Source organism: Schistosoma haematobium, chromosome 6 (genome assembly GCF_000699445.3).
Source record: "Schistosoma haematobium chromosome 6, whole genome shotgun sequence".
Taxonomy (NCBI): Eukaryota; Metazoa; Platyhelminthes; class Trematoda; order Strigeidida; family Schistosomatidae; genus Schistosoma; species Schistosoma haematobium.
In genome coordinates, this window is record NC_067201.1 from 2,248,235 (window position 1) to 2,274,201 (window position 25,967).

At 37.8% G+C, this 25,967-nt stretch overlaps 1 protein-coding gene across 2 annotated transcripts; it reads left to right on the forward strand.

The window, feature by feature from the left end:
* Positions 1–2,447: 2,447 nt before the first annotated feature.
* On the forward strand, positions 2,448–16,413 carry MS3_00008296 (uncharacterized protein; the record flags this gene model as incomplete). Of its 2 annotated transcripts, XM_035732811.2 has the most annotated exons (11): positions 2,514–2,651; positions 2,684–2,781; positions 2,811–2,904; positions 2,935–3,020; positions 3,052–3,210; positions 6,530–6,847; positions 7,404–7,722; positions 9,516–10,104; positions 11,719–12,211; positions 13,382–13,858; positions 15,000–16,413. In XM_035732811.2, the coding sequence occupies 11 exons, from the start codon at positions 2,514–2,516 to the stop codon at positions 15,517–15,519; spliced, it is 3,291 nt and encodes a 1,096-aa protein (XP_035585810.1). In that variant the 3' UTR covers positions 15,520–16,413. The 2 variants fall into 2 exon arrangements, with proteins under 2 accessions (XP_051065252.1, XP_035585810.1); XM_051216659.1 differs by having other exon boundaries at positions 2,448–2,651; positions 2,684–3,210.
* Between the last annotated feature and the right edge of the window lie 9,554 nt (positions 16,414–25,967).

Sequence of the window (25,967 nt, forward strand, 5' to 3'; positions counted from 1 at the left end):
GGGGGAGTAGATCTATTCATTAGTAATGCATCCCATTTGCCATTATCGATGATGTATCTCATGAGAGTGGGACGTAGATAGGTCTTGCAAATTGAACGCTATATTCCTTTCCTAAGCTGTTTTGTAACACCCAAGCTAAAACTACACAGCAACATAAGCACTAGAGAGAAGGCGCAAAGTATGCGAGAAGTACTTTACTCCAAAGGTTATTATTATTATTAAAAGCTTTATTCAGTATTATATTTTTGGTACAATATAGAATTCTCAGCACAAAGTATTTCAACAAGTTTCCGTTTCTTTCTTCTTGGTCGATCCTGACGATAAATATTGAGTGATCACCAGTTAGATGTTAGCAGTTCAGTAAACGAACATCTGAATAATGTATATTCTTTTCTCTGCATATTGCCAGCGACCACACTATCTCTTATTGGGCTTTTTGTAACTTTGACAACGAAAGGTTGTACACTTTTCAGAAATGCACCAGGGTATGTCAAGCGATTAATAGACATAATGATATATTAAAACAAACAACAAAAGATAACTTGTTGAAATGTCTAGATGGCAGGAACAGGTCGCTCAGATGCTCAAGCAGGCCGCCTATAATATTCCATTACAGAAAATATAGGGTTTTTATAATAGTTTAAAAGTCCTTGGGTTGCTAGAAGATCCTGGAATGCTACTAAACATAGTAGCGGTATAGAAATCAGCCAATTAGAACCTCTTCATGTGACGTTTCACTTCTTTAGTGTTTCTGGCTAAAACTTCAAGTGAACGCTGACTGAATGGAATGCTTCTTAGTGTTTCCTGATCCTTGCTTGCCTTTTGCGAGAAATTTTCTAAATCACCTCAACAGACGTGCGAAGAAGTTAGTTGCCACTTGAGATGCAAGGGACAAGCGCTGATGATTGGTTTGGTCTATCACAGTCCAAGCTGTGCGGTAAATGAGGTCCTGCTAAGCAGTCTCAATGCTTGGTCACAAAGTGGTCGATGTCTAGTCCTAGGGGACTTTACTGCACCTATGATAGGCTGGGAAAATCTGCGAACTGAAACGTCAGATAATTCCTTCGAGCAGGCACTATTTGATACAGTTATCACATATGCCCTAGTGCAACATGTGAAAGAAGCGACTAGGTACGACGCGGACATTGAATCATCCTGACTAGATCTTATATTGACTCACTATGAGGATGACGTTGCGAACCTTCATTACATTGCCACACCTAGGTAAAAGTGATCACGCAGTTTTATTCTTTGACTTCCATATAAATGCCAGTCACGAGCACGCGTCAGCCCAATCCAGACCTAACGTCTGGAAAGCAAACATACCAGATATCATGCACTCAGCATTGTTAGTAGATTGAACAATAGACCGAGGGTCCCCAATTGAAACAGCTTGGGATGCATTTCGAAATTTTTACTTAAAAGTTACCGCACTCCACATCCCTTGAACTGTACCAAGGGGGTCGCTAAACTCTCCACCATGGTTCAGTAGGGAGGTCCGCACCATCCTCCGTAAGAGAAGAAAAATGTGGGATAGATTTAGGTTAATGGGGACTGACGAGACGAAATCTCGGTATCGAAAAGCTCGGAATACCTATGCCTCGACCCTCCGCAAGTATAGAAAGTTGTACGAAGAAGAAATTGTTAAGGAATCCACAGAATGTCCTAAACGCCTGTATTCGGATATAAACCAACGGGTAAAAAGAAGAGGAAGTGTTCCAGCATTGTGGGGAGACAGTACTGCTTCATCATTAGTGGAGGACGACTTTGGTAGGGTTCAAGTGTTCTCAAACTACTTTGGCAATGTATATACCATAGAAGGGTTCAGAGGACAATAACTAAGCCGATTCCCGGAATAGCGAAGCTTCCGTATGATGCTAGACAAGCAAAGTTAAACCTATTCCCGTTGTCACATCGTAGAACTACAGGCGACTTGATTTCAGTTTTCAAATATCTTAGTGATAAATTTGCACTTGATATGCCTTCATTTTTCTTGTCTTCCAAAACAGAGGATATACGAGGACACTCCAAAATGCACACAAGCCCAGAACAGATTACTTGCCAGCTGACTATCATCTTTCCCATCGAAACATCAACAAGTGGAATTCATTGCCTCAGCACGTGGTTGAGGCTCCATCCGTCTACTCTTTCAAAAAAGTTGGATCAACTGAAAGACCACCATTGCCAGGAATAACACAGGCCATCAAGCCTCCTGTCCTTTCCAAATTCAAACTGAAAACTGAAACTTTAATCTTCATGGAAAGCGTTGGATTTTTCGGAATCTATATTGTTCAGGCAACTACATGCTAAATGAAGTAAAATATTTCCTGAAATAATCGATTTAAACGCAGGACATCATTTTTTTACACCTCACAAAACATTGTTTTGTGACTGACAGAAAATTCAAACTTTTTTAAACGATTGAATTTCGTTAGATGCTAAAGGTCATTCAAGCGATGGGACTGTTTTGAAATCCGCAAATGGAGTGTTTCTGTACTTGTTTGTGACCTGAAATGTCGACCTCAAATTGTCATTTCTCTGCCATAAGAAGTCTTTTCGATAACGCTGTTGAAAATGGTGAAATTACAGTACTTGAATTTACTACTCGGCTATCGGAAATAAGTATAAGCTTATCACCTGAAGAGAAAAAAGTACCACCGCTAGTTGTTAATCACCTTTTTAGTCTCTGGTACAACGCGTAGATAGCGAAATGAAGCTGTCATATAAGGAGATTCTAGAAAAGCATTCTTCAGACAATGGAAACGAAAAATTGTCTAGAGAGTAAGTCAGTAATTCCCTAACTATTCCAGGCTACAATTCCAAATTTTATTAGTCCTACATACTCGTCTTCTATGCTCGTTTGAAGAGGCTGATATGTGTGCTGATCATGAACTTGGTGACTGGGTAAATAAAATGGTTATCTGATCGGTTTAGATTTCGGAACTAATCAGCCGGCTTAGCTTATGTGATCCTACTTGGAATGAATGGAAAAACTTTCTGAAATTGGAAGTTGTCGATAGGTAATTTCTCTATCAATTAATTGCTTTAAAGGTACAAGACAGGCTTTGGTCGCACATTATTTCATGTCTACATCAATCTTGGTCTGGAACCTCCTGAGTGCCTTCCCCATGATACGGAACTTACATCAGAATCACGTACTCTAGAGGAAAATGTAGATGAAGTCGATGGGGTCATACCAAATTCACCCCAGTACGTTCTGTCTTTTTTTACTGTCTACAGCACTTTTAACCATTGCTTTGTGTTAATGATGACTAAAGTTCCTATTTAAGCAATCCTAGTTGCGATTTCGATAAACCACGCCCTCCCCAGATTATATTCTTATCAATTCCTAAAAGAGCATGCACCATGTTTACACTTTGAACCAAAAAACTATAGGAAAACTCTAAACTTTTCTGCTTTAGTATGGGTAGATTACTGAACCTAGTTACATGTTCCTTGGATTTATGTTACAGCTATGTGAATGACCGAGAATTGCACCTGACCCTTTACTCACATCATGTCTTTTTTTTATCAAAACATTGTATTTCTTCGTCAGGTTAGCGACCTAACTTGAATCATGTAAAAATGAAGTGTTTCTGACTGGAATCATGGTGTTAGGAATCAGTAAAGCAAGACCTCCAGTAATGTAGTTCATAACCATCTGTTGACTCAACTCTTTCCTTGTTGGTCTTCGAATCATAATAAATCCTGTAGATCAAATTTAGCTTCCCCGCCTAATAATGTTGTTCATCTTCAGCCCTTAAAGTTTTAAAGTTTGATATCTTCAAATGGTGAATTTTTGTGTTAAACTCTGCATTCGCTATCACACTATCTTCTAGTGGCGTATCTTTAAATGGGTCATTCTGAACTTCTGCTTAATGAATAGTCCTGACACTATAATTTTCCTTTTATGTCACTCTTGCTTGTCTTGGGGTCCATAATTATAAACATAATAGACTCCTCTGGTATTTGGAAAATCCCATCTAATCATCCTAAAACTTCTACTTGTTCGATTTCAACATTCCCCATCTATCGTCTAATTGTCTAACTTTCATAGCGAATTGCTACCCCGTCTTTCGTCAAGTAAACTTGAAAAGTACTTTCAATTCCATCACAGAATTCTTAATTTGTATATCATTTCTTATCCTCAATATTTTTAATTTACTACCGTTGAGCTGTTAGCCTTTAATGAATAAGGTCTCCGAAACGTTTGTGCCAACCTCAACATGATCATTCAGTTGAGTTGGCAAACTTGGTTGTAATCATAAAGTTTGTTAATAATGACCTAACATATTTAATTAGTGGTCAATAGAAGGTAGAAAAGAAAAACAACACTCCCAACCATGAAGTGACATAATTATTATCTGGAGCACAAGCAAGATGCAGACTTAAGTTGAGGAATCACTATTTTAACCATAAGTCAGTCAGTCAGCTACAACGTAGGACCAGGCACATATATGCATCGGTCCAAGTTGCCATACCTCATTAACATAAGATGAACACCGGATTCAGTTGTGGTAATATATAACCGATTTCAGCCGTTTTGCAAGCTTTATTATAATGATGTACGGTTCTATACACAGATCAGGATAATAACCTTTTCGAATAGCCAAATGTTTTTAGTGTTATTTCTGTGTATGGTGACGTTTCTTGGCTACTAAAACATGGCATCAGTGCTTGAAGTCACTAACTTTAAGTCTGAGCCATGCTGGGAGATGCCGACTACTTGGTTGGGGTCCGCGTGACTATCGTGACCAATGGTTGGAGACGCTGGGTGACATGGCTCAGAATCGATCACAATGGCGTCGGTGTATACACTCTCTGTCTTCCCTTAAACTAAGACATTAAAAACGCCTCATATCTTTCTTTCTGTACTATATCCTTATCGCAATTTCTTTTCTATGTTACCTCCTCTGAATTAACTAATTTTATAAATCCGGTGTCCATCTTGTTGTGTTAATGAGGTATGGCAACTTGGACCGATGCATTTATGTGTCTGGTCCTACGTTGTGGCTGACTGACTGACCAAAAAGCTATCATAGTGCATCATGGTGACTTATTTGGTATCAGTCGTGGGTAACTAACAACCGTTTGTTGAAATTTATATGAGGTTAATAATCGAGTAAATGATGACGGATTTCAAGTTTCATCTCATGTATCTACACCTGCCCTTAAGCTAGATTATCTTCAGTCATAAGGGTGTTCGTACAGATACTTAGAAATTTATTTAATGTCAGCAATCCATTCCAACAGAATCTGTTAACAGATCCAGCTCGGTGTTACTACTTAGCTTCTAGGTTGATATAACAGAAAAAACTGAAATTCGCTTGTTATGATACTAAGCGCAAACTAGTCCAAGTGTAGTCTCACAATCGGTTTTTAAATGATATTATTGTAAAATTAGTCTTATAAATTACTGAGGTGTGAACTGTTTGATTAGAAGAAGCGGGTAAAGCAATTTTACCAACACCGTTATCACTTTGATAGTCAGACGTAGTTTATGAGACAGGTTGTGTCAAAAAATTCTAGGGTAAACATAAGGTTATATATAATATATCAGTTATATAATATGCCATTGTGGGCCAGGGTAATTTTAAATTGGTTTTCAGGAGAACCGGACACCATCCAGACTTTCACGTGACAACCCAAACAATACAGCGCAATCCCGTTTCTCAGGAAATCCAGACACTACCCAGGCTTAAAATTTGTAGCCCAAATAATACAACTCAATCCCGTTTCCAGGAGAACCATACACCATCCACCAAACATAAGGTGCTTGACCTATTTACTTGTTTAAATAAACAATGATACAAAACCGTCGGAATATGTATGCGCCACACATTGAGTTCGCATGTAGATTGGAGTACTGACTGGGTGCCAAAGCCGGAGTAGGTGGTTTTCTCAGGGGGCCACACCCGGAGCGTTTGACCTATGGGTCTGATCCATAAAACAGTGGAGCAACGTCAGGAGATGCAGCCCCATGGTAGCCAGTGCTCAACAATTGGTTCATACGCCATTTATCCCCTCAGGTTCCTGCAGCCCATGTGCACCATTGGTTGGGAATGAGGGTTTTCCAACTCTCCTGGGTGAATCCTCCATATCCACCAAATCGGTTAAAGCACCGGACATTCACGTTTCGTTCTTTCGATTTCGTCAACAGCACCCCCACCATGAGAAGGCAGTTAGTAGCACTTCCCTAGCAGAGGCTGTATACACGTGGCCATGTTAGAGCATTTCGAGAGGGGTAGCTAACTCTCTTCACCCCCTGGCTGCACCAGGGCATTTGGAGGCAGTTGGTAGCCGTTGGATCAAGACAATTGTTTTTAATACTATCATCAGGTAAGTCTAGTATAGGGTACGAGATAAAACGCTGTCAAATTTTCAGGTTTGTAATATACTCGGACACATTTCACTTAATAAGAATTTTTGAAGCAAATATTGATCAAAGTCTAGTTTATCTTACCTCTAGCCAGGAATTATTTGTTGAAAATTAATTCAAATTCCATTTATTATTTTCTGTAAATAATAGATCATCAAATGTCATGCAACCTTCACCAGTACCACGCAATACCCTTAGACAATCGCTTCCACGTGCTTTGTTTACTGATTCAGTACACATCTCACTTTCATCCAATGAAATTCCTAGTCCCTTGACATCCACTCCAATTTTATCCAATGTTATTAGTTCGTGTCCTGTCAACATAGAGTCATCTAGCAAATATCGGTCTTGTAAGACCATACCAACTCCTCATCTAGTACTTATACCATGTCAACGATCGAAACGAAAATGCCGAACTCCAACGAAACGCGTACCAGTAAAACGAGAAGCTCGAAAGAAGCCAACAAGGTTAGTATAATATTTTTTTATGATACTTTCCTCTCAATGATTTTTATAGCATAATGTATGAAATACAGGATTGAAAATTGGTTACCTTTGGTTATTTTTTTACGGCAGAAATATTTTGTTTTGGCCTCTTAATTTACCTATTGTGCATAAAAATATTTATTATAATAAAATAGATACATTCAATTGCTACACGATCCCAAGTAGCCAGTTTAATTTAAAAGCAAATCATAATTATCAAGTAAACGTTTTAGATCTGTCACAATAAATACAAAATATAATATGCTACCAGGGATCTCTGTATTTATGGTCATTTTGATGGCATCACTGGATGAAATTTTCAAAATATATTGATATTTCAAAGACTTACTGAAGGTTGCTTACTAACGACTTTCAAATTAAAAACTAAAACAACTAATTCATCGTCATCTACCCTCCTGTTATGTGGGAGCGGACATTTTATGTTCCAATTGGTCAGATGTTAATATTATTTCCTCCGTTATTTGTTTAGTTTGTCAAAGTCTTCATTTAAAATTTATTCTTATGTCTAATCTTTTAGCACAACACCTACTACAAGACACAGACATTCTTCAGCTAATTCATCAAAACGAACTCCAGCTTCAACGTCAGCTCGTACTCCAAAGAGTTCAAATCGATTACGTTCACATACTATCACGTCTCCTAATGCTAATAGCGTAAAACCAAAGTCGACATTATCAGAAACGCCCATTTCAACAAGAGGAGAGTCTAAAAGAAGGGCGAATACCGATTCAAAACGTAATCATCGACGTTCAGTACACGAAACACCTAATCCAGAGAAATCATATCCTCGCTGGGAACGCGCCAAGTTGGCTGCAGCAGAGAAAACAAAAAATAAGGTATATTTCTGTGCATTTAGCAAAAATCATTTGGATTTTTGTAGCTATATATTTCTCTTTTAACTAAATTTACTCCTCTGTTTTGAGATTAACTTGGTTGAAAAGGTTATGTTTACCTGTCAATAAAGTAAATCGAAGTCCTGTTCACTAATTTACGTAGTAAGGAGCAACCACAAATGTCCGAAACTTAGGCAAAATCAGTAGACTCAATTATAGTATACTCTTATAAATTTGTCAAATACTAATCCCAAATTAGTTATCCCTATGCACTCGAGAATTCGAAATGTCAGACACTGATTACCATGGGGTGAAGAAATTGACCTACTGACATCCCTTCGTTCCTTTATTCAATGAATTCTTTAGATTGGAAAAAATTATCTCTTAACGAAATCATCACTTATATTATAATACTTTGATAAGATGTAACAGTAAAAATGCCCTGGTAAGGCTGAGAGTGGGGAGAGTCCTCTCTCCCTCCTGAAATGCTCCTATATGGCCACGCGTATACAGCCATCACCAGGGAGTGTTGTTTACAAAATTGAGGGGATGAAAAGCGAGTGTTTAGTCTTTAAACTGAGTTGGTGGGTATAGAGCATTCACCTGGAGTTGGAACACCTTGATTCCAAACCAATAGTGCACATGGGTTTCAGGATCCTAAGGAAACAAATGGCGTATGAACCTATTGTTGTTCACCGTCTGCCATATGACTGTATCTCCTAACGTTGCTCCACTGCCTTATGGATCAGACCTTTAGGTCGAAGGCTCGGGATGTGGCCCCTTGAGAAAACCACCTGTTTCGGTTCGGGCACCAGGACAGTATCCCAGCCTTCACACATACAAAATGATTTATGTACCACATATCTATTTGGTTCCTCCTTGTACGAATTATGATGTGTTTAAATAAATAATTTAAATAACATCGATTAGTACACATTGCATAGATGTTTTATGTTGTAAAAATATCAAGTAAACTCTTACTGTTTTTAAAAAGCTTACAGATTATGAACCATGGGTATTGGAAATTTATTTACACCTACCAGTGTATCCTAGTGTAATCCGGATTACGTCACTGTACACTAGTTCTTTATGCGTAAACCTTACAAAACCTATGTCATTAGCATGAAACTAAATAGTGAGGTTGAGCTACTAATATAGAAATAATAGTTACATCTTGTCGTTCTAACCTGTAACAGAAAATTAATGTCAGTGAAACTACCTAAAACATAGCGAAGAAAAGACAACAAGTTGGCTGATAATGCTGGGAATTTTCACCAACTGATATAGTTGAGACGTGTATTACGTATACTCGATCATCGCCTACTACCTTATTATTGGCCGAGGTAGTGGTAGGTTTGTAGTTTGAAGACTATTTATGTTAAATCGTTGTTCTCCTAAGATTTCTCTTTTTCAACGAACCCACTGTGATTGGTGTTCTTTATTTATACTTGTATTCTAATTCTTGTTTCAAATCATATGATCACGAAAATCTCAACTCCTTCTTTATATAATCCATTTCTTAATGCCTCATTATGATTTCAGTGTACTACCATATGTGAGATGACCGGAAATAACCTCCCATAATATGTTCAACAAAGAGAAGTCACTTACTAGCATATATTCAGCAGTATTTTCTTACTATGTTATTATTGTTTAACGATCAATGTTCTACCACACTATTTATATAATCGCAATGGTTAAAGCACAAATATCCCTACTAATCAGTTCACAGTTTAATTGTATAAAACACTAAGAGCATTACTGATTTACTTCTTTTTTGTTTTTCTTCTCAACAGGCAATTATTGTAGATGAATCACCAATAAAACCACTGCTAACAACAGTCAGTCCATTACGTCGACTACGTCGAGCTAACTCTATGCTAAATAGTCTTTTGTACATTGAAGCACAGGAAGCTGCCAATATAACAGCTCAGACTCACAGTGGTGGTGGTGGTGGTGGTTGTCTTCCAACACTATTGAGTAATAGTTCCAGTCTGCCATTTAATTCCGATGATGACAATGAAGATAATAATCGACTAACTCGCGAATCATCACTTCAATTCAGTCAAGAACTACCAATACAATATAAAGATTCATGTCTGTCCGTGGCAATGTCACGTGCTGAACGTTGGAGACGACGTCAATTAGAAGAGGAAGCTAGTTTAAGTCAATTCTCAACACAAATTTCTAATATTCAATCAAATTCTGTACATATAAATAATGATTTTATTAATGAAAATATTAATCCATCAACACCTCCACGTTTACTACGTCGTAATTCTAATTTATTAGCCAATATGATTTCTTCATCAGATCATCATCGTTTAAATACAGCATTAAGTCAATTGATTCATAGTCCAAAACGAATAAAAACCCCTCGTAAAAGTAAGTTGATATATAAACTCATCTGAAGCAATATTATATCAGATTTGATAGACTTACCATTTATTATACTGTTTAGTATTCTGATACTAAGCAATCGTTTTAGGGTGAAATTGTATGACCTAAGCATTGTATTTCGTAATCTAAGCAACAATGCCAGGATGTTTGGGATGCGCTTCTCCCCCTCTAAATACAATTTGTTGCTCCAGGACTGGTCTGCATCAACACCTGAACTAAGGATAGGGAGTGAAATAGTCGAACGCGTTGACAACTCCACTTATCTTGGAAATTTGGTCAGCCCTAATGGGTTGTTGTCTGACGAAATCTCAGAACGGATTCGGAAAGCTTGTTTGGCTTTTACCAACTTACGTCACCTATGGCGAAGGCGAGATATCCGTCTATCAATAAAAGAACGAGTATACTGCGCAGCAGTTCATTCTGTTCTACTTAACGGCTGCGAAATGTGGTCATTAAGAGTAGAAGCTACTCGTAAGCTACTAGTAACTCATCACAGATGCCTTAGAAATATCGCTGGCGTGTGCTGGAATCACTGAGTAAGTAATAGTGGTGTTGGACACAGGGTATTAGGGAATGATTTTAAACCAGTTGATGAGGTTGTGAATCTTCATCGACTGAGATGGTTGGGTCACGTGTTACGTGTTCCTGAATACCGATCATCACGACACGCAATGCTGACTAGTGTTGAGGATGGTTGGAAGAAAGTTAGTAACGGCCGAACCAAAACGTGGTATCAGTTCACAAAGTCACTAACTTCTGGTCTGAGCCATGTTGGTAGATTCAGACTACTTGGTTGGGGTCCGCGTGACTATCGTAACTAATTGTTGGAGACTGTGTGACATGGCTCAGAATCTTTCACAATGGCGTAGGTGTATACACTCTCTATCTTCCCTTAAACTTTATGTGCCTGGCCCTACGTTGTAGCTGACTGACCGACTGATCTGTTCGTGTCTTCCATGATGTGGTGTAGATCATATTTTACTTACAATCTTAATCATAAATTATGTTTCTATAATTCATTCACTGCAATAATTAGTCAGTTATCACCAGTATGATAGAATGTGACATAAATGTGTATAGAACCAGGTAGTCACATTTCATATTTGTACAACGAAGAAAGCAATCAACAAAATACTAAAAATAAATAGTGCAAACATGCCACTGTAGTTAACTTTGCACCATGCTATTACATAACATATCGGACTTCTGGTTATTGGTATTAAGCTAGATTTGATCACAGAGAGTTTGCATCAGATCGACATTTAATGATTTCCATTACTTGATTTTATGTACTGATCTTTATGCCCTCTAATTTTTAACATCCTACTTCTGTCAGCTAACATTGGACATCAATGTAGATGGTGGTTAAATATACATAACACACCTTTAATTACTGCTAATTGATGAGAGTTTTTAGTCTCATCATTCGACTTGTTCATTCAGTTTCACTATACGCGACTAATGCTTCAAAGTGAACTATAATAGATTATTTGTTGCTTATGTACGTCTTCTGCTTTCATAGACCAGATTCCCAATAATAGTCTAATGCATCCAGATTGTTTTTCCCTGACTTCTTTTCTTTTTTTCTTCTACAATAAGACATTTTTAATGTGACGCCCAAGTGTACTCCGAATGCAAAAAACAATTGTTCTCAATTGTCTACAACAACAACTCAGATAAATACAGACTGTCTAAATCCAGCACAAGTTACTACAACTCCCCCTATCTCTACTATGAAACCATTTTTACAAAACGATGTTCAACCTATGTCAAGTCTGAATACAGTAGGCTCATTCCCAAGATCTACTCCTCGACGTAGAACGTACAAATCTAAAGATACTGATGATAGTCATCCCATCACCACTACTACTACTACTACTACAAGTCGTCGTCGGACTAGACATTCTTCTGGATTCGTTCAATCGAATACACGCGAAACCATTGTTTCACCTCAGATATTTGACGAGGAGGCAATGTTCCTTGGAAGAGAAGAATTTCTGAATGAAACTACCCCAAATGTGTCTAGCACATTTGATAAATGTGTCGAAGATGATGATGATGGTGCTGAATTTGGAGCGTTGTTAATGTCTAGGTTGGTTGGCTGTCATTTTCTTGATTTTTAGATATTTTTTTAGTGATCCGGTATCTTGATCTGAAGCTAAATTTTATTTTTTAGGTTGTAATGATCACAGATGTAACCAATCTCTACAAAACCTCTTCAACCAAATTAGAATATTCAGATGACCAGTGACTTCAAAATTTTCCTGAAGTTCTGGTAAAATGTCGTGAATGATGAAGTTCAGTCATGTTGGGTGTAAAACGGTTGTCACCGATGATACCAAATATTCTCGCCGTATTAGTTTGGTTGAAGTTGAACAGTCAAACTTGTCCTAGGAGACTTGAGGGTCTCGATTCGCATCTTTGGTGGGCTCCTGGTTGTGCAGAGTATGTTTAAGAACAGTTAAGAACTTTCGGACCCCAAACAGTAACCTAGTAATCAAACTCTCTGAGCTAGTTATACCTACTTACCACAATAAGTCATCAGTTCCAATCAAAGCAGAGTTGTTAACTGAAGAAACCGATGTTTCGAATCCCTACATAAAACTACACTGAAAATAATGTCAACACCCCAAATACCCTGGTACGGTCGAGAGTGGGGAGAGTCCGCTCTCTCTCTCCAAATGCTCTCACATGGCCACGCGTATACAGCCTCTGTCAGGGAAGTCCTACTCACTGCCTTCTCGCACAACGAGTGTTGTTTACAAAATTGAGAGGACGAAAAGCAAACGTCCGGCGTTTTGACCGGGTTGGTGGACACGGAGAGTCCACCTAGGGGAGTTGGAAAACCCTGATTCCAAACCAGTGGTGCACATGGGCTCCAGTATTCTGATGGAACAAATGGCGTATGAACCAATTGTTGATCACTGGCTACCATGGGACTGCATCTCCTGACGTTACTTCACTGTCTTGTGGACTAGGCCTTTAGGTCGTATGCTCCGCATGTGACCTCCTAAGAGAACCATCTGTTTCGGTTTGGTCACCTGGGCAGTATCACAGCTCACACACTAACGAAGTGACTTGTGTGGCGTGTATGTATTCGGTGCCCGTTTGTACCAATATTTATGTGTTTAAATAAATAAATAAATACTCAGCTTTATAGAGAAAATAATTCAATTTAAGGGTATTTAAAATCACTATGGAATATGAATGAATAATAATATTTATTGTTAACATTGTCCCTTTTGAACTTTCTTATACATAGAAAACGTAGAAAAATATCTCCAGTTTGTACACCAACACAACCTCCTGTATTTCGTTTGAACACATTAGCTGCTGCAACTACTACGTCAGGTTCCACTAATACTCATCAAGTTTTTACTGGATCACCTAACTCTCATGATTTGACTGGAAATCATACACCATATTCATTTGGTAGTAATAATTTCATGGATGACTACCTGATAAATGCTCCTAAGCGTAATATCAACTGCATTTCTGACGGTTCCGTCAATACCGTTGCTAACAGTAACAGTAGTGACTATGGTACTTCGGATACTACTATTAGTACCACTGTTAATACTACTTCTGCCAATACCATTAGTATTAGTGATCAAAAACAATCTGATATGATCAATAATTCTAAAGCATCTATATTTACCACATGTCCAGTAGTTAAACCTATTCATCAATCAACATTTGCTCCATTGCATGTATTCAATCGTCCTTCAATTGCAGTTAGGTAAGTATATGAAAGAAATATCATTGATTCATATACATATTTGTATCTTTATACTAAAAGTCGTGTTTTTTTGTTGTTGATATTTGATTTCATTTATAATTCTCTTTCATATGTTGTATGTATAATGATCTATTTGGTTTGTTTTCATCCAAAATGATATGTCCTTCGTCAGGAATTCCCATTATAACTACTCCTGTTCAACCCTAACACAGATTGTACTACTTATGGAGATATACTTTTTTGACCTTATTGTTTTCAGTAGTTTATTTCTTGTCTAGAGATTCTGTAATTGACATAAAGTATGTAGTCTTGCTAAAGAAATTGTTGAAGATATACTATTATGTATTCATCAACATCTTTAGCAAAGCTCCGAGGATGTTTGCCATATTTTTTGTATAAGCGTAGGACCAGGCACATATATGCATCGGTCCAAGCTGCCATACCTGATTCAGTCAGTCAGTAACAATGTAGAACTTCGTACGTACCATACCTCATTAGCAAAACAAAATGCACATCGGATTCATAGAAGTGGTTAATTCAATTGTGGATTGCATATGAGAACATAGTACAGGAAGAAAGAATTAGTTAGTAGAAATAAAGATATAAAGCGATTTTAATTTCATAGTTTAAGGGAAGACAGAGAGTGTATACGCCTACTCCATTGTGATCGATTCTGAGCCATTTCACACACGGTCTACAACGATTAGTTACGATAGTCACGCGGACCCCAACCAAGTAGTCTGAATCTACCAACATTGCTCAGACTAGTAGTTAATAACTTCAAGGACTGATGCCACGTTTTGGTTTGGCCACCCCTAACTTTCTTCGAACCATCCTCAACACTAGTCAGCATTGCACGTCGTTGTAATCGGTGTTCAGGCATACGTAACAAACAAAAGACAGGTAACTTGTGATATGTTGATATCAGGAACAGGTAGCCCAGATATTCAAGCAGGCCGATAGTAATTTAGATATATTCAACAAAAGTTTATGATTCATTGAATTAAACAGGTACAAACGTTGAATACAGCGAGATAATATCTTCCTTCCTTCCTTCCACCCGCCCCCATCCAAAAAAAGAACAGCTTCCTTTGTTTATCCATTTCTTCATCATCTATGTGTATTTTATTTATAATTTTAGTGATTCTATCGATAATACAACAACAATTCACAGTAGTCAAAGTAATTCAACGTGTATTGCTTTACGTAAACAATTATTTGGTGGAATTGATGAACCATCTAATAGTATATCTAATCCTAAATTATCTGAAGATATTCATGAGAATTCGGAGAATATACCTCCTAATCATTTGAATTCACCATCCTCTTCATTATCATTATCATCACCATCATCATCAAAATCTCATATTATTCCATTATCCTATGATAATCCTAATCATAATAATAATAATAATAATTCACGTCATTTATGGGATGAGAATTCATTAGATATACCATTATCACCAGTATTACATCAATTACAATATAATATACAATCATCTATCGATACTAATTATCATCATCATTCTTATACATATTTATCTAAAAATAATCATAATTTATTCCCTTCTAAATTCATAGTACCAATTATACAACAATCAACATTACATAATCCATCATGTCATCGTGGATTACATCCTCGACGTAATTTATTCCAATAATTATATTCTCTCTCTCTCTACCCTCTCCCGCCCCCTCTTTCTTTTCTTTTCTCTTTTTTTGTCTTTTTTTGTCTTTCTATCTAATAATCTTGTTTTTAGTTTCCAATTGGTTTTCATCATGTTTATAATGTAAAAATGTATTTCCAAAGTATTCATCATCAATCTCTAATTGAAAGGATCCTTTTTTCAATGAATATGATGAAACAATTACATGTGAATATAACTTCTATTAAAACTGTAAAAGTAAAACAAAACACCTTCTTCAGTTTGTGTATCTAGATAGTATTCTAACCCTTACACAAATCAAGGGATTTGTATGGTGTATATGTATTTTGATTAGTGCCTCTTTATTATCAATGTTTGTGTTGAAATATATGAAGAAAAAAAAACACACACAACCTTCTTCATGTAGATTTGTGTTCTATATTACTAATATATATTGTAAGTAGTATCTATCTATATATGTATATATAAAAAAATATTTTTCAATGAATCATAAGTATTTTTCATTTTACTTAGGATTTTGTATTTGATGAATTGATACTTATTGTAGTATTCTATATTTCCGTTTGGTTGTGGTTAGTTTGATGAATATAGTGTTGGATACCACTATTGAGTTTGTGTATAATTAATATGTTCTATTATTATTATTGATAATGTATCGTAACATTTCTAGTACTCTAGTATTTGTCTTGAACATTTCATCTCACTGTATTGATATGGTATAGTGACATCATGAACCGATATGTGTTACTTATGACTAACTATGAATTTGTACAATAAGTAAATTCAAGGGTATGTTAAACTACTTCTTTTCGTACCCTCTCTCTCTGTGTGTGTGATAGTATCTATGTTCAATTTCATTGTTTTTTAATATAATTTATTGGTCAGTTGAATAGTACTTAGTGTGTATACTATCATTTTAGTCTGTATTGTTTAGATTCGACACCCGAACTAATCATAGGGAGTGAAGTAGTTGAGCGTGTCGACTGCCTCACTTATCTTAGGAGTCTCATCAGCCCTTATGGTCTAGTGTGTGAGGAGATCTCAGCACGGGTTCAGAAGGCTCGACTAGCTTTTACCAACTTGCGACATTTATGGCGTAGGCGAGATATCTGTCTATCAACCAAAGGACGAATTTACAGTGAACCAGTTCGTTCCGTTCTACTTTGTGGGAGTGAAACATGGCCGGTAAGAGTAGAGGATATTCGTAGGTTACTAGTATTCGATCATAGGTGTCTTCGCAACATTGCTCGTATATCCTGGGACCACCGAGTAAGTAATGCAGTTGTTAGGAAACGGGTACTAGGTAAGGATGGCAAATAAATTGAAGTAGTGAAACTTCACCAGTTGAGATGGCTGCGACGCGTGCTACGTATGCCCAACCACCGACTGCTTCGACGTGCGATGTTTTATGATGTAGGAGTAGGTTGGAAGAAAGGTAGGGACGGCCAGACCAAAACATAGCACAAATCCATGAGGTCACTGACAAGTGGACTGAGTGATGTTGGTAGGTGTAGACTACCTGGTTGGGGACCGCGAGATGATAGCAACCGATGGTTAGAGACCTTGAATGACATGGCTGAAAATCGTTTGCAATGGCGCAGATGCATCAACTCTTTGTGTTCTCCCAAATTCTAATCTTCTGAATTCTTCGTGTCTCGTTTTTTTCTCTTTCCAAATTTACGTCACTGGATTATACTCCTTGAGTAACATCTTTCCGATTATTGCTTATGCTTTTACTATTACCACCATGGATTTGGAATCAACAACTGCATCTCTGTGCTAATGTATTATGGCAACTTGAAGTGATGTACGCACGTACAAAGTTCCTTGTTGTTGCTGACTGACTGAACACTCATTTATTATACATCACATGAAATTGCTTTTTTAAGTATGTTGACAGGAACATTGCTTCTTGAAGGTCTAACCAATTATTCATATGCAACATAAAACCTGGAGTATATGTGTGTTAGCAACATCATATCAACATAACAAGATTAAGACAAATATTAGTGTGATAGAAGTCGTAACAGTACTAAAACCAGTGGGAAATAATATTTCATAGAGAATTTGATTCGAGAAGAAAGAATGAATTCATAAAATAAAAAAATACAAGATAGTCTTAAAACCCAACAATCCAATCACATTTGGTGGAGAAGATTTGGAAGATGTAAAAACCTTTACATATCTGGGCAGCATCATTCATGAACACGGAGGATCTGATGCAGATGTGAAGGCGCAGATCGCCAAAGCAAGAGAAGCATATCTACAACTGAAGAACATCGGGAACTCAAAACAACTCTCTGTCAACCAACATCAATGTCAGAATTTTCAATACAAATGTCAAGACAGTTCTACTCTATGGGGTAGAAACTTGGAGAACTACGAAAGCCATCATCCAGAAGATACAAGTGTTTATTAACAGCTGTATACGCAAAATACTTCGGATCCGTTGGCCAGACACGACACTATCAGTAACAACCTACTGTGGGAGAGAACAAACCAGACCCCAGCGGAGGAGGAAATCGAGAAGGAGCGCTGGAAGTGGATAGGACACATATTAAGGAAAGCATCCAACTGCGTCGCAATGCAAGCCCTCACATGGGATCCTCAAGGACAAAGGAAAAAAGAAAGACCAAAGAACACATTACACCGGGAAATGGAGATAGACATGAGAAGAATGAACAAGAATTGGATGGAACTAGAAAAGAAGGCCCAGGACAGAGTGGGCTGGATAATACTGGAAGGCGGCCTATGCTCCATTGGGAGTAACAGGCGTAAGTAAGTAAGTGCATTCAGATTTAGTCATTTTATCGATTAATATTAACACTCTATAGTCTAATGATCCGATTACGAGGGCATACAGATACTAAATGTATAACAAAAAAATATTTTTAAGTACTGAACTACTTTACAACCTCCGTGATTAAGAAATTACTATGTCTTATAATTACCTTTAATAGAGATGTATTTGTTGAACTACTAATTGTTATAATTTGTGCCCTACTTTATGTATAACCTAATGATACTGCCAATTAGAGAACAACAGCTTATCGACCGGATCAAGGACGCATAAAACCTGTAAGAGCAATCTAGAGTCTTTATCAATCTTTCTTCCTGCCTGTTGAGTGCAGAACATCAATCTCAGCTTTTACAATATGAATAATGTATTTTAAACATACTGGGTTTATATACAACCTAAATAGATCACATCTTACCAGAAAATACAGAAAATACACATTCGTACAAGATCTAGCCAAAAGTGACTGTGAATGTGGGAGACTGTAATTAATAGACTGGGCATAACTCAAGAACGGTATATCATATAATAATGGTCTATGGTTGAAAATAAAGCTTCTAATAGGAGGAACATGAATATGCATAGTTTAGTTACTTAACAATTATACAATACAAGATATTTGTGTCGTATTGGTCCATTAAGTTACCATTCACAATTCTCGTCAGGATATAACACTAATAACCAAACTAACACAAAAAGAGATTAGATTCAAAACATTCATTCCATCTGTGCTACATATCACATTTCTAAGATGTTTTGTATACTGCTGATCCAGTTATTTCTTTGTAAAGTTATCAGTTGGACTGGTTTTGTGGAGAAATCTTTATCAACAGAATCATCTATCATTCTCATTGTTTTGTTCTCGAACATTTTTCAGTGTACATGGTTAAAGGATCCATTAAAAAGTTCCATATTGTCTATTTTAATGGATATAAAATATACAAATACGGATAAGAATGGATGAAATGTTGCTAGAATTGGATTTCGATTCAACTTATCATGGTTTATATTATCCGATTGTGAATATTTCGACTGAATTGTAATCAGTAAGACATTAACTCTTCTAGAGTTACTGCTAGTATCAAGTCTGCATAAAGGAGGAGGGTTTGGCATGGGGTTAGCGACGCCATCTTGTAGAAAACTAACTAACTAAAAAAACGCTCACCAGAAATAAAGTAAATAAGACATTGAGCGTTCGAAGTGGAGGGTACTAGGTTCACACCCTGAAGTGAATATCAATTTGAATGCAGATACATCTAGCTAATGAGTCGCAAATAGGACCAAACTATCATCTTGGATTCCACTGCTAAACATACCCCCACTTTGTAGTAAGCTCATTGTATTATTTGTCTGTTCATTGTCCTTTAGACACTTGATCTACTATGTAAATTTGTATGTGAGTCTGGTTAGGCACATGTCTGTCTGTACATCTACCATCCTTAATCTATTCTCTCATTGGATTCAACATACACATAACCAATAATTTATCCACGATCGATTAATATTCATAAATATATATGTGGATTTTTAAGCACTCTCTCTCTCACACACACACACACTCATTACCTCGTGTACTCGCTTCCTGCACCCTTGTGCATTTACCAATAAACTATTTCTACAACTGATGTTCGGGCTTTTGAAAAATCTCAAGCGAATCCATCATTCTACCGGGTTAAATACTCAGTTAAATGGAATACTATTTTTATTGGAGAAAGATGTAGAGGAGATTAATGTGAACAAATTTGGTGAACTGCATTTAGAACATACATATATTTCTCCAAAACGTCTGCTGCATATTTTCCAATCATATGATTAACAACTCGGTGAGTCTCTCATCAACGTTTCCAGTTGTTATTTGTTATTTCCTCATATTGTATATTTAGATGCTCAGCTTATTACCATTATTGCTATTGTTATTAGTTGTTCGTATCATGCCGCTTGATAATTCACTAAGACTTTCATCTAAGTGTATTTCTGTGGGTGCCATCTCTGTACGTTTACCTGTGATTAACACTCGAAATGCTGAACTATGGTTTACACGCTTAGCAAGCTCTTTTGTTGCAAAGAGAATCATGAGTCAGTGCACGAGATTTAGATACGCAAACTTGTTGCTGTCAGACGTTTTCATTGAACAAGTGCGTGACGTCATTTTGAAGCCGGATCCAGACTCACCATACGATTGCTTAGAAAAAGAGGTCATTCGTGTTACATCTGCCACCGACCAACAGACAATTGATCAACTTTTAGCTAATGTAGAGCCACATGACAAATGAATTGGGGAATGGTATAATAGATAAGTGTCTATTATATCGATTGTGGCTCAGGTGTCTCACACAAAATATTCAATGGATACTAGTAATTGTAGACGAAGATGTCGATTTTGATAGACTAGTGGATATAGTCGATAGAACTTACGAGGGGATCAGAACTCACTCGGTGTCGCACATACAAACAAACTCAATTGAGGAAATCGCCGAGTTACGAAGAAACAGTCAACGTCCTCACTAAACAGATAGGCCAGGTACAATTTTCGAATAACCACCACTGTAAGTGTGGAGGAAGGTGCAGAAGAAGTAGACGTCTTAGTCCAAGCACCACTCGACATAATGATTGTTGGTACCACATAAGGTGCGTTAAACAAAGCAAAACGTTTACTTCTCCCTGTAGCTTTGCAAACACATAGCAAACGAAACGTGAAGGCCGACGATTAGTAATGACTGAGATCTCCGGCCACAACTCTCAAGTAAGTCGTTTGTTATATGTCACAAACAAAAGAATTGTAACACAGTCCTTGGTCGACACCGGGGCAGATGTAGATCGTGAGTTGGAATGCCGTAATGCAGGATCGTGTATACACAGTGCAGAGGAGTCCCATTAGTAATGTAGTGAACGATAACACACAAGTGGGAACAACCAAAATCCAATGTTAGCAACCATCCTTGTTTGCTTATTGTGATGCTTGTTACTGAACATAACATCAAAGCAATACTGACAGTATGCACATATGTCAATGAGAGACTGATCGATTGTAGTCCCAAACATCAGTGGGAAGATTCAAGTCAACAATATCAATTAAATTTAATGTTACTTTTGATTCATTCAACTTTTCTCATTTGTAAACACTTGAATGAATAAGGAACAAATATCACAGCAAGTGAACACGAACTCTCTATGGTCTGTTATATTATTAGTCACTAAAACAAAACAACTTTACATAATACTCGACAGTGAAAGTGTCTAGAATAAATTGAGTTCAACTGTGGAGATTGAATAATATTAAACAATCATACTGTGGAAGATATTGACAGTGATGTAAACAGTTTGATCTGCACACTGAATGAATGCACATTTTCTATTTCTTACAGCATTCAACAATAACAATCATCATAACAGTCACATAATATTGATAATGATATTTGTGTTCAGTGAACTATGAACAATGATGAGCCAAGGGTGATAGACTTCCATGACTAATTATTGTTTACGAAGTCGGTTTAATTAACTCCGCCTGTAGCTCTTCTAGAGTTACTGCCGGTCCCAAGCCCGGGTAAAGGAGGAGGGTTGGGCATGGGGTTAGCGTCCCCATCCCGTAGAAAACTAACTCGCTAAAAAAACGCTTACCAGAAAAAATAATTCAAACCATTTTAACTCTGCCCTGAGAGTTAGAAGGTCTTCATTTAGAAGAATTATGACGCTTCATGGTGAAAGCCGAATTCCTTCGGAAGCCACGAGGCCGATGCCCCTTCTAACAACCAGAGCAAAAATTTTTATAGGTACATGGAACGTTAGAACAATGTGGGAAACCGGGAAGACCAGCCAAATAGCAACGGAAATGAGGAGATACAACTTGGCAGTACTGGGAATCAGCGAAACCCACTGGACCCAAGCTGGACAGAAAAGGCTAGCTACGGGAGAGATGCTGCTATACTCCGGTCACGAAGAGGAAAATGCTCCACACACACAGGGAGTTGCTCTAATGCTGTCCAAAGTAGCACGAAATGCACTTGTAGGATGGGAATCTCACGGATCCAGAATCATCAAAGCATCATTCAAAACAAAGAAGGAGGGGATCTTCATGAATATTATCCAATGTTATGCACCCACCAATGATAGCAATGACGACATTAAAGATCAATTCTACGAGCGGCTGCAGCCAATCATAGAGAAATGCTCAAGAAAGGACCTCACCATTCTGATGGGAGATCTAAATGCCAAGGTCGGAATAGACAACACTGGATATGAAGATATTATGGGACGACATGGACTGGGAGAGAGGAACGAAAATGGAGAAAGATTTGCAAATTTGTGTGCATTCAACAAATTAGTCATAGGAGGCACAATATTTCCACACAAACGTATACACAAGGCTACATGGATCTCACCGGACCACACTACAGAGAACCAGATAGACCATATTTGCATTAAAAAAAAAATTCCGAAGGACAATGGAAGATGTGAGAACCAGGAGAGGAGCTGACGTAGCTTCAGATCACCACCTAGTTGTAGCCAATTTAAAACTGAAGCTAAAAAAGAACTGGACAAGTGGACAAACAGCAATACAAAGGTTCAATACAGCCTTCCTTCGAGATACTGACAAACTCAATGAATTCAAGATAGCTCTCAACAACAGATTCCAAGCCTTTCAAGATCTACTGAAGGAAGAAGAAACTACCATGGAGGACAACTGGAAAGGCATCAAAGAAACATTGACTTCAATGTGTCAAGAGGTTCTGGGCCTAAAGAAACACCATCATAAGGAATGGATCTCTATAGAAACACTGGACAAGATCAAAGAAAGGAAGAACAAGAAGACAGCAATTAACAACAGCCGAACACGAGCAGAGAAAGTCCAAGCACAAGCTGAATACATAGAAGCAAACAAGCAAGTGAAGAGGAGCGTTAGAGCCGACAGGAAGAAATACGTGGAAGAATTAGCAACGACGGCAGAAAAAGCTGCTAGAGAAGGAAATATGAAACAGCTCTACGATACAACGAAGAAACTATCAGGGAAATACAGTAAACCAGAGAGGCCGGTCAAAGACAAAGAAGGCAAGCCAACCACTGAAATTCAACAACAGCGGAACAGATGGGTAGAATACTTCGAGGAACTCCTGAATAGGCCGGCTCCAATGAATCCACCGAACATCGAAGCAGCACACACAGATCTTCCTATAGATGTCAACCCACCAACGACGGAAGAAATTAGAATGGCCGTCAGACAAATCAAGAACGGGAAAGCAGCAGGACCCGACAACATACCAGCTGAAGCACTGAAATCAGACGTCGAAGTAACCACAAGCATGCTTTACCCTCTATTCAAAAAGATTTGGGAGGAGGAACAAGTGCCAATGGACTGGAAAGAAGGACACCTCATCAAGATTCCAAAGAAAGGAGGTCTGAGCAAATGTGAAAACTACAGAGGCATTACACTACTGTCAATACCAGGGAAAGTCTTCAACAGGGTGTTGCTGAACCGGATGAAGGATGCAGTAGATGCCCAACTTCGAGATCAACAAGCTGGATTCCGAAAGGATCGGTCGTGCACAGACCAAATTGCAACACTACGGATCATCGTCGAACAATCAGTTGAGTGGAACTCGTCACTATACATCAACTTCATTGATTATGAAAAGGCATTCGACAGTGTAGATAGGAGGACATTATGGAAACTTCTTCGACACTACGGAGTTCCTGAGAAGATTGTCAATATTATCCGGAACTCATACGACGGACTACAGTGCAAAGTAGTGCATGGAGGACAGCTGACAGATGCATTCCAAGTAAGGACCGGAGTCAGACAAGGCTGTTTACTCTCTCCATTCCTCTTTCTTCTGGTGGTCGACTGGATTATGAAGACCTCGACATCTGAAGGAAAACATGGAATACAATGGACAGCTCAGAACCAATTAGACGATCTGGACTTCGCAGATGACCTAGCCCTCCTATCACGTACACGTGAACAGATTCAGATAAAGACAGCCAATGTAGCAGGAGTCTCTGCATCAGTAGGCCTCAGCATACACAAAGGGAAAACCAAGGTCCTCAAATTCAAAGCGGAGAACAGCAATCCAATCACCCTTGATGGCGAAACTCTGGAAGATGTAGAATCCTTCACATATCTGGGAAGCATCGTCGATAGACATGGAGGTTCAGATGCAGACGTAAAGGCGAGGATTGGCAAAGCAAGGGCCGCATTCCTACAATTGAAGAACATATGGAACTCAAAACAACTTTCAACCAATATCAAAGTGAGAATCTTTAATACGAATGTCCAGGCAGTTCTACTGTATGGAGCTGAAACTTGGAGAACTACAACAACCACAATCAAGAAAGTACAAGTATTTATAAATAGCTGTCTACGCAAGATACTCAACATCCATTGGCCGGATACCATCAGCAATAGCCTTCTGTGGGAGAGAACAAACCAACTTCCAGCTGAAGAGGAAATTAGGAAAAGACGATGGAAATGGATAGGACATACATTACGCAAATCGTCAAACTGCATCACGAGGCAAGCTCTAACTTGGAATCCTGAAGGGAAGCGGAAAAGAGGAAGGCCAAAGAACACATTACGTCGGATAATAGAAGCAGATATGAAAAGGATGAATTACAACTGGAAGGAGCTGGAAAGGATTGCCCAGGACAGGGTTGGATGGAGAATGCTGGTGAGCGACCTATGCTCCTTCACGAGGAGTAACAGGTGTAAGTAAGTAAGTAAAGTCGGTTTAATTACGTACGCCTTTTACTCTTCGTGAAGGAGCATAAGCCACTCACCAGAATTCTCTATCTAACTCTGTCCTGGGCAGTCCTTTCAAGCCTCTTGCATTTTTTATTCATCCTCTTCATATCCACTTCTATTTCCCGACGTTATGTGTTCTTTAAATCCGTTACTTTATTAATATCAAATAGGTGAATTTGACCTACATGTTCCTGATGTATTCGGTTCAGTGTAGTAAGCTGTACACTAAGTAAAATGTGTTGATTCATTCATGATTAGTAACGTTCGTTTACAAGTTAAGCTATTTGCGATTGTAATAAGGAAAACCGTTAGCGTCATATCACATTTCACCACAGTTTGTTAGGATCTATGGAATATTCGACTTTTTGTATCTGGTCGTCGCTGATTTTTATGCCGGAAATACGCCGATCATTTTTACTCGGAACGAGGGACCTCTGCAATTATTACGACGCAAATGTAGGAACACAAGGACTGGTATAAGTGGTGATTACGTAACATTAAAACACTATGACAACAACGACGACGACTGTAGTAGAGAATACACTCATTTATATATTGATTGTACACACATTTTTATTAATAATTAAGATGAAATCACATGTATGAAAAACACTTTGAGTTATAACAAATCACATACTGAGCATAGTTCATATCGTATATTATACAGAATAAAATATCATACGAGAGAAAAGAAAACGGACATAATCTGGAACAAAAACTCATCATGAGTAAATCCAATCAAAAATTGACTTTTGTTTCCATCATATCGATTTGTAACCAAATCACTTATTTTGTTGTTTTGTACAATGTTCGCTTAACCAAAGTTCAATGAAGCAATTAATGAATTTCGTTATAAATTTGTGTAATTTTATTGTATGGATCATTAGTAATACTGAACATTCGAAT